Source organism: Hyla sarda, chromosome 6 (assembly GCF_029499605.1).
Source record: "Hyla sarda isolate aHylSar1 chromosome 6, aHylSar1.hap1, whole genome shotgun sequence".
NCBI classification, from domain to species: domain Eukaryota; kingdom Metazoa; phylum Chordata; class Amphibia; order Anura; family Hylidae; genus Hyla; species Hyla sarda.
The window spans coordinates 67,884,056-67,897,497 of NC_079194.1; the positions used below are offsets into that span (position 1 = coordinate 67,884,056).

General features: G+C 40.3%; 2 protein-coding genes across 12 annotated transcripts in view; one reads left to right on the plus strand and one right to left on the minus strand.

The window, feature by feature from the left end:
- CENPP (centromere protein P) overlaps nucleotides 1-13,442 on the plus strand; it is a 373,003-nt gene that overhangs the window by 286,384 nt on the left and 73,177 nt on the right. The gene's annotated exons all lie outside the window — the stretch shown is intronic.
- Nucleotides 1-13,442, minus strand: part of ECM2 (extracellular matrix protein 2) — a 68,791-nt gene that overhangs the window by 8,342 nt on the left and 47,007 nt on the right. For all 6 annotated transcript variants that reach the window (XM_056524034.1, XM_056524037.1, XM_056524036.1 and 3 more), the window contains one exon: nucleotides 6,967-7,106. In XM_056524034.1, coding sequence (XP_056380009.1) covers nucleotides 6,967-7,106 — 140 coding nt within the window. The remainder of the gene's footprint in view (nucleotides 1-6,966; nucleotides 7,107-13,442) is intronic.

A 13,442-nucleotide genomic window follows, 5' to 3' on the forward strand; every position in this document is an offset into this window, starting at 1 on the left:
GAAACTTTTGAAATTTGTGTAATTTGTTTTACATATTTTTTATTAATTGCTTATTCTCTTGATTCCAACTTCTGGCACCTCCACATCAGCGGTTTGAAAGAGATCTACTACATTGAAGAATGTGCTTTAGCCCGCACATGTGTCCCTTTAAACAGCAGTTTGTCAGGGTGCTAGTAGTTCCTCTGCTGCTGATCTAATATTGATAGGCTATCTAAGGATAGGCCTTCAGTTTTAAAAGACTTGAATAACCCCTTTAATTATAAACTATAAGTTAATTAACCCCACAGCCCATTTTGACCTTAACCCCTTAAGGACTCAGGGTTTTTCCGTTTTTGCACTTTCGTTTTTTCCTCCTTACCTTTTAAAAATCATAACCCTTTCAATTTTCCACCTAAAAATCCATATTATGGCTTATTTTTTGCGTCACCAATTCTACTTTGCAGTGACATCAGTCATTTTACCCAAAAATTCACGAAGAAACAGAAAAAAAGATCATTGTGCGACAAAATCGAAGAAAAAACGCCATTTTGTAACTTTTGGGGGCTTCCGTTTCTACGCAGTGCATATTTCGGTAAAAATTACACCTTATCATTATTCTGTAGGTCCATACGGTTAAAATGATCCCCTACTTATATAGGTTTGATTTGTCGTACTTCTGGAAAAAATCATAACTACATGCAGGAAAATTTATACGTTTAAAAATGTCCTCTTCTGACCCCTATAACTTTTTTATTTTTCCACGTACAGGGCGGTATGAGGACTCATTTTTTGCGCCGTGATTTGAAGTTTTTATCGGTACCATTTTTGTTTTGATCGGACTTTTTGATCACTTTTTATTCATTTTTTAATGGTATAAAAAGTGACCAAAATACACTTTTTTGGACTTTGGAATTTTTTTGCGCGTACGCCATTGACCGTGCGGTTTAATTAACGATATATTTTTATAGTTCAGACATTTACGCACGCGGCGATACCACATATGTTTATTTTTATTTACACTGTTTTATTCTTTTTATGGGAAAAGGGGGGTGATTCAAACTTTTATTAGGGAAGGGGTTAAATGACCTTTATTAACACTTTTTTTTTAAACTTTTTTTTTGCAGTGTTATAGGTCCCATAAGGACCTATAACACTGCACACACTGATCTCTCATCCTGATCACAGGCGTGTATTAACACACCTGTGATCAGTGTTATCGGCGCTTGACTGCTCCTGCCTGGATCTCGGGCACTCAGCAGTCATTCGTCAATCGGACACTGAGGAGGCAGGTAAGGGCCCTCCCGGTGTACTGCAAGCTGTTCGGGATGCCGCGATTTCACCGCGGCGGTCCCGAACAGCCCAACTGAGCAGCCGGGATACTTTCACTTTCGCTTTAGAAGCGGCGGTCAGCTTTGACCGCCACTTCTAAAGGGTTAATACCGCACATCGCCGCGATCGGCGATGTGTGGTATTAGCCGCGGGTCCCGGCCGTTGATGAGCTCCGGGACCGACGCAATGTGATGCGGGGTCGCAGCACGACCCCGCTTCATATCGCGGGAGCCGATGCAGGACGTAAATATACGTCCTGCGTCGTTAAAGGGTTAAGGACCAAGCGTTTTTCTGTTTTTTGCACTTTTGTTTTCTCCTCCTTACCTTTTAAAATCATAACCCTTTCAATTTTGCACCTAAAAATCCATATGAGGGCTTATTTTTTGCACCACCAATTTTACTTTTATAATGACATCAGTCATTTTACCCAAAAATCTACGGCGAAACGGAAAAAAAAATCATTGTGCGACAAAATTGAAGAAAAAACACAATTTTGAAAATTTAGGGAGCTTCTGTTTCTACGCCGTACATTTTTCCATAAAAATGACACCTTATCTTTATTCTGTAGGTCCATACGACTAAAATGATACCCTACTTATATAGGTTTGATTTTGTCATACTTTTGGAAAAAATCATAACTACATGCAGGAAAATTTATACATTTAAAATTGTCCTCTTCTGACCCCTATAACTTTTTTATTTTTCCGCGTACAGAATGTTATGAGGGCTATTTTTTGCACTGTGATCAGAAGTTTTAAACTGTACCATTTTTATTTTGATCTGACTTTTTGATCGCATTTTAGTCCTTTTTTTTTATGGTATGAAAAGTGACCAAAAATACGCTATTTTGGACTTTGGATTTTTTTTTGCGCGTACGCCATTGACCATGCAGTTTAATTTATGATATATTTTTATAGTTCAGACATTTACGCACGTGGCGATATCATATATGTTTATTTTTATTATGTTTATATATTTTTTATATGGAATTTGGGAAAAGGGGGGTGATTTAAACTTTTAATAAGGAAGGGGTTAATGTGTGTGTTTTTAAACTTTTTTTTAACTTTTTTTTTTTTTACACTTTTAGTCCCCATAGGGGACTTTTAGGAGGAATCATTTGATTCCTCATACAGATCAGTGGGATTACATACAATGCCATTCATCTGTGTGCTCTGCACTCGAATGATAAACCCTGGTCCTGCCAGGCTGTATCATTCAGAAAGCCAGAGCCGACATGGAAGGAGAGGTAAGCCCTCAGGCTACCTCAGCAGTGGATCGCCTCCCCAGCAATCGCGCTGCGGGGGGGGCATCCACCCCACTGGACCCCGCATGTCGGCTTTTGACGCCGGCCCCCAGCTACAGGAATCAGCTGGGGGCCGGCCGGTATGACGCGGGCTCGAGCCAGTAGTCCGCGTCATACCCAGTTAACGTTCATTGGACGTGTATACACGTCCATGGTCCTTAAGAGGTTAAGGACACAGACAATTTTATTTTTGCATTTTCGTTTTTTCCTACACTCCTTCTAAAATCCAAAACTCTTTTATATTTCCATTCACAGAGCCTATTTATGGTAAACCCAAAAAGTTATTTTTTATGTAAGGAAATTTAACGGAAAATCATAATTTTGCTAATTTGGGGGGGGTTAATTTTAAATCTGTACACTTTACGGTAAAAACACCACCATCAAAAATGGTGCATAATGTTAATAGAAAAGATCGTGCTTCAATTTCATAGGATATTTATTAAAATACATAGAAAAACATGTAATTAAAAGACATATAATGAAAACACATATACATGCACTAGTATTGCAAAATCTACCACTAGTGGTAGAATTAATAATAGGTATAGAGCACTGTTACTGTATTAGATGTAAAAAAAATTGGAAAAATAAAAAATAAATTTAAAAGACAAAAATTGTACAGCAATCTGTTACTTCAATATGTTAATCCGGCAATTCTGGTAAAGTAATAGTTCATATGAACAACAGTTGATAATATCAACTATTACTTTACCATAAGTGCCGGATTAACAGATATTAAAGTAACAGATTGCTGTACAATTCTTTTCTTTTTTCATTTTTTTCATTTTTCTAATTTTTTACATCTAATACAGTAACAGTGCTCTATACCTATTATTAATTCTACCACTTAGGCCCAGTGGTAGATTTTGCAATACTAGTGCATGTATATGTGTTTTCATTATATGTCTTTTAATTACATGTTTTTCTATGTACCGTATTTATCGGAGTATACCACGCACCGGCCTATAACATGCACCCTCATTTTACCAAGGATATTTGGGTAAAAAAAAGTTTTTTACCCAAATATCCATGGTAAAATGAGGGTGCGTGTGTGCGCGTGTATACCCCCAGGAAAGGCAGGGGGAGAGAGGCCGTCGCTGCCCACTTCTCTCCCCCTGCCTTTCCTGGGGTCTAGAGCCCTGCTGCCGTCCCTTCTCTCCCCCTGGCTATCGGCGCCGCTGCCCGTTCTGTCCCCCTGACTATCGGTACCGGCGCCCCATTGCCGGCACCGATAGCCAGGGGGAGAGAAGCGGCGCCGACAGCCAGGGGGAGAGAAGGGGTAGCGGCACCCATTGCCGGCACTGCTGCCCCGTTGCCTCCCCCCATCCCCCGTGGCATAATTACTTGTTGCCGGGGTCGGATCCGCGCTGCTTCAGGCCTCCGGCGTGCGTCCCCTGCGTCGTTGCTATGCACTGCACGGTGCGGCGCACTGACGTCATGCGCCGCGCCGTGCAGCGCATAGCAACGACGAAGGGGACGCACGCCAGAGGCCTGAAGCAGCACGGACCCAACCCCGGCAACAGGTAATTATGCCACCTGGGATGGGGGGAGGCAACGGGGCAGCGGCGCCGGCAATGGGTGCCGCTGCCCTTTCTCTCCCCCTGGCTGTCGGCGCCGCTTCTCTCCCCCTGGCTATCGGTGCCGGCAATGGGGCGCCGGTACCGATAGTCAGGGGTACAGAACGGGCAGCGGCGCCGATAGCCAGGGGGAGGGAAGGGCCGGCAGCAGGGCTCTAGACCCCAGGAGAGGCAGGGGGAGAGAAGCGGGCAGCGACGGCCTCTCTCCCCCTGCCTTTCCTGGGGGTGTATCTTTATATGTCTTTTTTTGGCACAATATTAACCGTTGGGTATTGGTAAATAATGACAGATACCTCGGACATTTTGCTGTGAGCTGCACACAATTTTTCTCTTTTTCTATTTACATACATTTCTCTTATTGTACTGCTTTTAAAAAATCTCAAACTTTTTTTTACAAATTCAGGACATTTAACATTGCCCTATTTTGATCACCTCTAACTTTCTTATTTTTCCATATTCAGGGATGTGTGAGGGCTAGTCTTTTGCGTCATGATCTGTAGTTTGTTTTAGTACCACTTTTGCGTATATGTGACGTTTGGATTGCTTTTTATAATTTTTTTGCAGTTTGATAAGATGAAAAAGCAGCCATTTTTTATTTTTTAAGACCGTTCTCCATAGGGGATCATTAACATTATATTTTTATAATTTGGACATTTACTCACGCGGCAATACCAAATGTATTTTTTTTTCCGTTTTTTAAGCCTTTTTGTATTAATATGTGGAAAAGGGTGATTTCAAACTTTATTAGGGGAGGGGCTTTTTCACTTTTTTTTCACATTTATTTCTAACTTTTTTAGTCCCCATGGGGGACTATTTATAGCAATCATTAGATTGCTAATACTGTTCAGTGCTATGCATAGCACTGATCAGTATTATCGGTGATCTTCTGCTCTAGTCTGCCGGAAGGCAGATCAGTGCAGAAGACCCTGGGAGACGGACGGTGGCAGCTGAGGGTACTGCGGTGCCGTGGGCGATCAGATCAGCCATTTTAAGTGCCGCTCTGCTGCAGATGCAGTGATCTGTATCGATCACGGCATTACTGCCGGGTTTGCAGCTGCTGACAGCTGCCGGGACCCGGCGTGAATGGAGCGAGCGCAGCTCCTGCGCTTGTGTCACAGCCATGCCGTAAATGTATGACACTGTGTGCAAAGTATTGCTATGCAGTGCCGTACATTTACGGCGCATGTCCTCAAGGGGTTTAATTAAAAACAGCATTCTTCTGTACTGAAAGAATTGCTCCCTCTGCAAAAGAGACTAATCTACAGTAAAGCATGGTAATCAAAATTCTTGGTTTTCTTATCAATCTGTCAAAGAATTAGATTCTCAAATATTTTACAGGCTGCAATAGATTTTTCTGCCGGATTCCGCTTGAAAATTCTGCCGTGAGAATGAGGTCTTAAAGAGAATATTTAGGCAGAGTATCTTTTGCTGTTAAAAGGGAACTTTCCAGCCCTATCACTCACCTTCAAGATTGAAAAGAAATGATTTTGTTTTTAGAAATGAGCGTCCTGAGGAAAAGTCCTTGCATCAACTTAAGGGTGGCTTCCCTATGAAGCTTGTATGTTCTTGATTTTCCTTTACTGTTGTAGAGTGAATTGTAATACTTTCACTTCACAACTAAAATCTGTACTTTTTACATTTTGTGTTCATAGGTTCAAGCTTCTTTCTTCTCCATACAACTAAAAGATTATGATGGACAGTCATGGCCAAAATATTTGAAACTGACCTATATTATGGTTTTCACAAACAGTTTTTTGTTTTTTTTATTGTCTTTCTCTAGATTGTCATGAAGAGTGATAGGATGAATTGCAATAAATTGCAAAGTCATTCTTTTCCATGAAAATTAACTTAATTACAAAACCCCATTTCACAACATGACCTGCTAACATAATTTCAATGATCTTCTAGTACGCTCAGGAGAAACTGTTATTGAGGACAGCATTAGGCAAATGATACCACTCTGTCACCCTAATTATAAGAGCAGACTGGTTGCTTTAAGAGGGATGATGCCTGAAATCCTTGTCTTCTACTCTTAATCATGGTAACCGTTAAGGAAACGTGCAGTCATTATTGTTTTGCATTAAGAAGGCTTCACAGGCAAGGACATTGCTACTTGTAGGATTGCCCCTAAATGAACCATTTATTAGATCATCAATATTCTAGAACTTTAAGGAGAGAGGTTTAATTTCTATCAAGAAGGCTTTAGGGGCCCCAAGAAAGTCCAGCAAGTGCCAGGACCATCTTCTAAATAGGATTCAACAGGTTTTTCAACATCTGTTGGGAGCTTGCTTCTGAATGACAGGTGTCAGTGCATCTACATGCACAGAGAGGAAAAGGCTTTTGAGGTTTGCCTGGTGTCAAGAAGGGTCAGCAAAGAAGCCACTTCTCTCTAAGAAAGTTTTCAAGGACAGAGTGACATTTTGCTTTTTATTTTCATGATCAAGGACACCTTTTATTTTAGCATAAAATGTATGGTTCAACCAAAAAAAATATTATTTGTGGCTGGAATTATTTGTGGGTCAGTACGACGTGATTGCTGATGTCCAGCATTAGCAGCGGGTCCTATTAGCAGCCAGGACCAACTGTTTATAAAGTAAGTACATGCCCTGGTGTCCTTGGTACCAAGCACCCAGGAAGCAGCCATGTTTTTCAAATATTTACAACCCTATTAAGGGGTGACTTTAGATGTAAATAAGAGAAACCCAAGCAATAACTGTACGATAACAATACATATGACTAGCTACATTTAAAAGGCATTTTTCCTATAACTTTACTTACTTATGATATATCCAGGTTAGAGGAGGTATTCTTGTCTCCTCCAGTTGGTTATACCGTAGAACAACCATATTGAGATTGACAGTATGATTAAAGACAGTTTCTGAAATCTCTTCTATCTGGTTGTTTTCGAGATGAAGTTCCTGAAATATAAATAAATAAATATCAATAATTTAGGAAATTATTTTGCAGCTAAGGGGATGTGGGAGCCACGTCTGCATCATTGATAAAACAATAAGCAAGTTTATATATGGCGGAATTTGATATATTTTTATTTTAATATATTCGTATTATTATCATCATTGTTTTAAAACTATTATGTCACTGTTAATCATTTTAACTGAATAAAACTATTATGTCATTTTTAATCATTTTAACTGAATTCGCTGGGAAATAAGTAGCCTGTGCAGAAGAGGCAGAGTAGGAGTGGAGAAAGGGGGATTAATCAGCAGTATAGTTGAGTGCTTTAGAGGGGTGCATGTATGTTAGATGGAAGGCCACATAGGAAAAGGTTGCATTAGTCCAGGCTGGAGATGATGAGAACATGCAATAGTATTTTTTTAGTTGTTTTGGAAAGTTAAGAAAGATTTCTGTGGTGGAGGCAACAGGAGGTGACAAGGGTCTGGATGTGTGGTTTAAAAAAACAGGACAGAATCAAAGATTTTTAGAACCAAAGGACTTGTGGGACTGGAGAAAGAATGGAGCCATACTCTGTAAATAATTGGGTTGGGGTTGAATGAGATGGGGGAAACATAATAAACTAAAATTTTCTCCATGTTGAGTTTTATAAAGTGGGAGGACATGAAGGAGGATATAGCTGATGTTGACATTCTGAAATGCTGGATAGCAGAGAGGTGACATCAGGACTAGAAAGGTAGATTTGAGTATTACCAGCATAGAAGTGTTTTTTAAAGCCATGAGATTCTATGATATGTCTCGGTTATAGATGAAGAAAAGTAAGGCATCATTCACACAGCGGAATTTCCAATCGAAATCTGTTAGAAAAATTCAGCATGGAAATTCTGTTCCAGCAGAGTCCCATTGTTTTCAAAACATCTGCCACAGAAATTCCGATTCCAGCCTCCAGATGAATTCTTTCTGCCTCCATGTGAATTCTTTCTGCAGAATTCACTCAGAAATGCATTGCTGTCTCTGAATGTTCTGCCGACACCCCCTGTTTGTGGAATGTCTGCTAGAAATTTTCCAGGTGGACATTCTGCAAAAAAAATCCACTGTTTGAACATACCATAAGGCTAGGTTCACACTACAGAATTTCCGCCTGCAATTCCGCTTTGAAATTGCAGGCAGAAATTCTGCTTGCTAAAATGTACTGTATAGTGAATAGGTTTCCGTTCACAAATTCACACTTCGGAATTTGTGAATGAAAAATCTGCTTGGAAATTTCTGCCTGAAGAATGGCATTGCTCATTCTTCAGGCGGAAATACTTGCGGAACACATTGCAGTCTATTGGAGACTGCAGTGTCCACGCGGTCCTAGCCACACTCGGAATCTCCAGGCGGAAATTTTCTGCTCGGAGATTCCGCAGTGTGAACCTAGCCTAAGGGTTCTAGAGTAGAGGACAAGGTGAGGACACTGGGGGAGATTTATTAAAACCTGTGCGAAGGAGAAGTTGCCCAAAGAAACCAATCCAATCTCTCCTTTCATTTTGCAGAGGCCTTGTTAAAAATGAAACAAGTGATCTGATTGGTTGCTATGGGCAACTGGACAACTTTTTCTCTGCAGAAGTTTTGATAAATCTCTCCAACTGTGTGAGGGAAAGACACTTATGGGGACATTTATCAAAGCATTTAGTAGATTTTTTTTTAATTAAAATTGTCACAAAAAGTCACAAGTGCGACTACTCTCTTTTTTCTGCGACTTTTTGATTGTGTAGTGTCCTAAGCAAAAAATAAAAATCTTGCTTACCAAAGCAAAAAGTGATGTTTGACTTGCAGTGGTCGAAGATTTATCAAGTGCGAAAGTCGTAAAAAATTTTCATGGCATGAAAAAAACTACTAAATTTACTCCAGCTCAGACATGGAGCAGAAAAAGCCACTACCAAAAAAAAGAAAAAGTGCTTAAAGGGTACCTCTCATCAAATAAACTTTTGATATATTTTAGATTAATGAATGTTGAATAACTTTCCAATAGCATGTTAATGAAAAATATGCTTCTTTCTATTGTATTTTTCCCGATCAGTCCTGTCAGTAAGCATTTCTGACTCATGCTGGAGTCCTAAACACTCAGAGCTGCCAGCCTGCTTTGTTCACAGACAAACAGGCTGTGAACAAAGCAGGCTGGCAGCTCTGAGTGTTCTCCTTTGTGAACAAAGCAGACTGGCAGCTCGTAGTGTTTAGGACTCCAACATGAGTCTGAAATGCTTGCTGCCAGGACTGGTAATGAGACCCCTAGTGGTCATTTCTTCAAAGTGGAAAATTAAATAGAAAGAAGCATATTTTTTAATAACATGCAATTGTAAAGTTATTCTGCATACATTAATCTATAATATATCAAAAGTTTTTTTGATGAGAGGATGAAACCAGTTCATAAATAAGTCGCAAAAAAAAATTGTAAGCAAAAAAAATTGTAAGAAAAAAATAACTAAAAAAGAAAAGGAATACATAAGCAAACATTGATAAATGTCCCCCTAAATGTTTAGTAAATATCTTTTTTTAAAAGATGTTAAGAAAAAAATGAATGCGAAAATATCTATGAATAAAAAATTAGGTATGTCTGATTCCAGATGTTTTAAGTGTACCAATAACCAGAATATTTCTCAGATGTTTAGAATTAACTTTTAGGGGCATTGCGGTCTCAGTCAATAATTCTTATTCATTGTATAATAAAAAGTTATAGAGGGACATTTATCAATGTTTGCTTATGTATTCTTTTTTTTGTAATTTTTTCCTTATTTTTTTTTTATTTTTTATTATGTGTGACTTATTTATCAACTGGTTTCAGCCTGTTGATAATTTTCTTTCACGTAAGCAATTTTTCCTTTTTTACTTTGGTAGTAGCTTTTTCTGCTCCATGTTTGAGCTGGGGTAAATTTAGTAAATTTTTAACCTTGTTGCGCAGTTGCGACTGTCGCAGTTGATAAATACCCGACTAAAGCAAATCCATTTTTAAAAATTTACTACGTAAGCAAGTTTGAATTTTCTTGCTTTTCTTGTTGTTCATGCAAATTGTCGCACGAAAACACACGTGGTCGCAGTTGCGACAATTTTGTGACAATTATAGTAAAGAAAACCTGACTAAACCCGTTGATAAATGTCCATCATAGAGTTTTCAAGTATACTTTATTTTTCAGGTTATTACGGTAGGTGCTTTTTTTTTTTTCCTTTTTTTTTTCTTAAAACTGTAAAAGCATCAGATGGTGTATCTAATGATGTAAATTCTGGAAGCAGCAGCAAGCACTGTACTTTGTATACATTATTTGTGTTATCTCCTTACTTATCAGTCTCATCGTACATGCAGACACATGTAAAGTGTTACTGCTCAGTAAACAAAGAGAAAATAAGGCTCTATTCACACTTAGGTTTTACATATATGTGACAGGTATACACTTGCTCTATTCCTCCCTGTGCCTCCATTGTGTCTGAAAGCCCCCCCCCCCCTTTCCCATGCATGCACCCAGTATATACAGATAATGTCAATTGGGAATGCACTGAGCCTGTTTGTTTCTTCTTTTTCATTTTTTTTTTCACTGTATACAAACCACCTACTACTACTACTATGACTTCGTACTTGCACATTCCAGTGGCTATGCTCATTGTGCAGCTGTTTTCCGTTCTAGTGAAATAGCATTATTTACAGCGGCTGTGCTATGTATTGCAGCTATGTGGCCCCTTCACACAGGTAACAGATAAGGGTGCTGAGAGACAGGCCCCCTTTTTCCTGATATTGATGGCCTATCCTGAGGATAAGCCATTAAAGGGGTACTCCACTGGCCAGTGTTCGGAAGTAAATGATTTGAATGCTGTTTTCACGCTGCTGGGGTCGGCCTTGCCCCCTCAATGCAAGTCTATGGAGGGGGGCAAAGACAGCCGTCACACCCTTTCCCATAGACTTGCATTGAGGGGGCATGGCCGTGATGTCAGGAGAGGCAAGGCCGACCCCGGCACCGTGAAAACAGCATTCAAAACATTTACTTCCGAACGCTGGCCAGTGGAGTTCCCCTTTAACTTTAAATGCCTGGATAACACCTAATAATGCAGTTCCTGTGACAAAATGTAACTATTTGGTATTTAATATAACATTATGTGTACAGGTAATTGAATGAACAAGCTACACATATTGATCTAATAAAACAAGGAAATCTTCAGGGTGTACATAATCCCTCTGCAGGCAGGCTGGTAGTAGTCTATAGAATTAAAGATTCCGCTAGACAATGTATTTTATTTTTAAATGGCGCCAGGCTGAACTAAAAAAATGAACAAATGGGAGTGTTTTAGACAGTTTTTGATAATCTTTTCACTAAAATTTTGCCACACAACAAATTAGTTAAACTTGCAATCTCACTGCGTCAAAAATCCAGATCGATTACAGAGATGGCATTTGTGGGTGAAGAATGGTCATGCCCTCTAGCCTGCTAAACATTTATACCAATGTTCACCAATGTAGTTTGCAGGTTTCCCCTGCTCCCTCGACTGATTTCCTAATAGTGGTGTGTGCCATGGAAAAAGAAGCAGGAACACTGTAAATGTACCTTCTTCCACTGTTATGTTTCTCTGTGCCTTACCCATGGAATCTGTGCCCCTGCCCAGATGTACACTGTAAACCACTGATGTATGAGGAATATGGTGTTATCTGCTGAGCCAGGGGGTTTTCTCTCCAAGAGCAGAAGGTTTGCCAGATTCTGGTGGACAAATATGTGTCCTCGCTGACAAAAATTATGATTAATGGGCAAAATTGTTCAATACTATGAAGCATTTAATAACCCTGTGTTCCAGACATTTTAATTTGTCTTAAATAAAAACTGTTGTGTCCACACATAATTTACACAATGTGAGCCGACATGTTTAGGTAATCTGCGAAGTAGGGACAGAGCATTAGCAGTGGGGGATCATTGCAGGTGAGTACACCTTTATTTTTATAGCCCAGATGAGCCACTTTTAAAAAGAAAACTATTGCCAGACCCCTTTATGCAGCAGACGCATTGATCTGCATAATATCCTGCTTAATACCAAACAGTGTTACATTATACCTAAACCATTCAGTCATCATCATAACAGTAATAACATTAATAGTAATAATAAAAATGTGTAAATTATGCAAACACACATAACATGCATTGCTTTCCTGGTAGCTATAAGAACTTTTCGGGATAACTGATTGAACTGCCACCCACTTAAATAAATATATATATATATTTTACTTTTACCTTTTTTTTTTTTTTTTTAACCCATTAGGGACATAGCCCATTTTGGCCTTTAAGGGGTACTCCAGTGGAAAACAACTTTTTTCATATCAACTGGCTCCAGAAAGTTAAACAGATTTATAAATTACTTCTATTAGGGCCGGGCGGTATGACCAAATGTGTGTATCACGGTTTTTGTAACTTTCGGCGGTTCAACGGTATTTAACGGTATTTCCTCCTCCCCTCCCCCAAAAATGTATTATCAGTGCTGCGCTGTTCTGCACCCCCCCCCCCCCCCCCCCAATTAATTATCAGCCCAGCGCTGCCCCCATCGGGGTAAATTCTTACATGTCACCCGCTAGCACTGCCCTCCTCGTGCTGTTTGTTGCGGCCGCCGGCGCTGACACAAGGTAAAGAAAATAAACTAACGGCATGTTCTGACGTCGGCCTTACGCTAGGGACGGGAACGTTGGGCAGCCGTCAGCCTATGTCCAGCGATGTTCCGCCTCGGCCGCTGATAGGCTGAGCCCACTGTCATGTAAGGAGCTCTGGACAGCTTCTTACATGACAGTGGGCTCAGCCTGTCAGAGGCCGAGGCGGAACATCGCTGCAACCGGTGATAGGCTGACTGCTGTACGACTTTCCATTCCCTAGGAAGCAGATGAGGCCGGTACCTGACCAACGGGAGGTAAGATAAAGTTTATTTTGTTTATTTTTTGCAGCCCGGGCATAGGGATACCGCACAGTATAGAGCAGTGGTCTTCAACCTGCCGACCTCCAGATGTTGAAAAATTACAACTCCCAGCATGCAGTGTCAGCGCCGCCGGCCGCAACAATCAGGGGGATGGGGACAGCGCTAGGCTGATAATTAATTGGGGGCAGAACAGCGCTCGCGGGCAACATATGATTAGTTCCCCGATGTGGGGACAGCGCAGCGTTGGGCTAATTCATTCCTGAGGGAGAGGGGCCCAACCGGTATTGCAGAATGGGTTAAAATTCATATCGTGCAGCACAAAAATGTCGGTATTCGGTATGAACCGGTATACCGCCCAGCCCTAACTTCTATTAAAAAAATCTTACTCCTTCCAGTACTTATCAGCTGCTGTATACTACACAGTA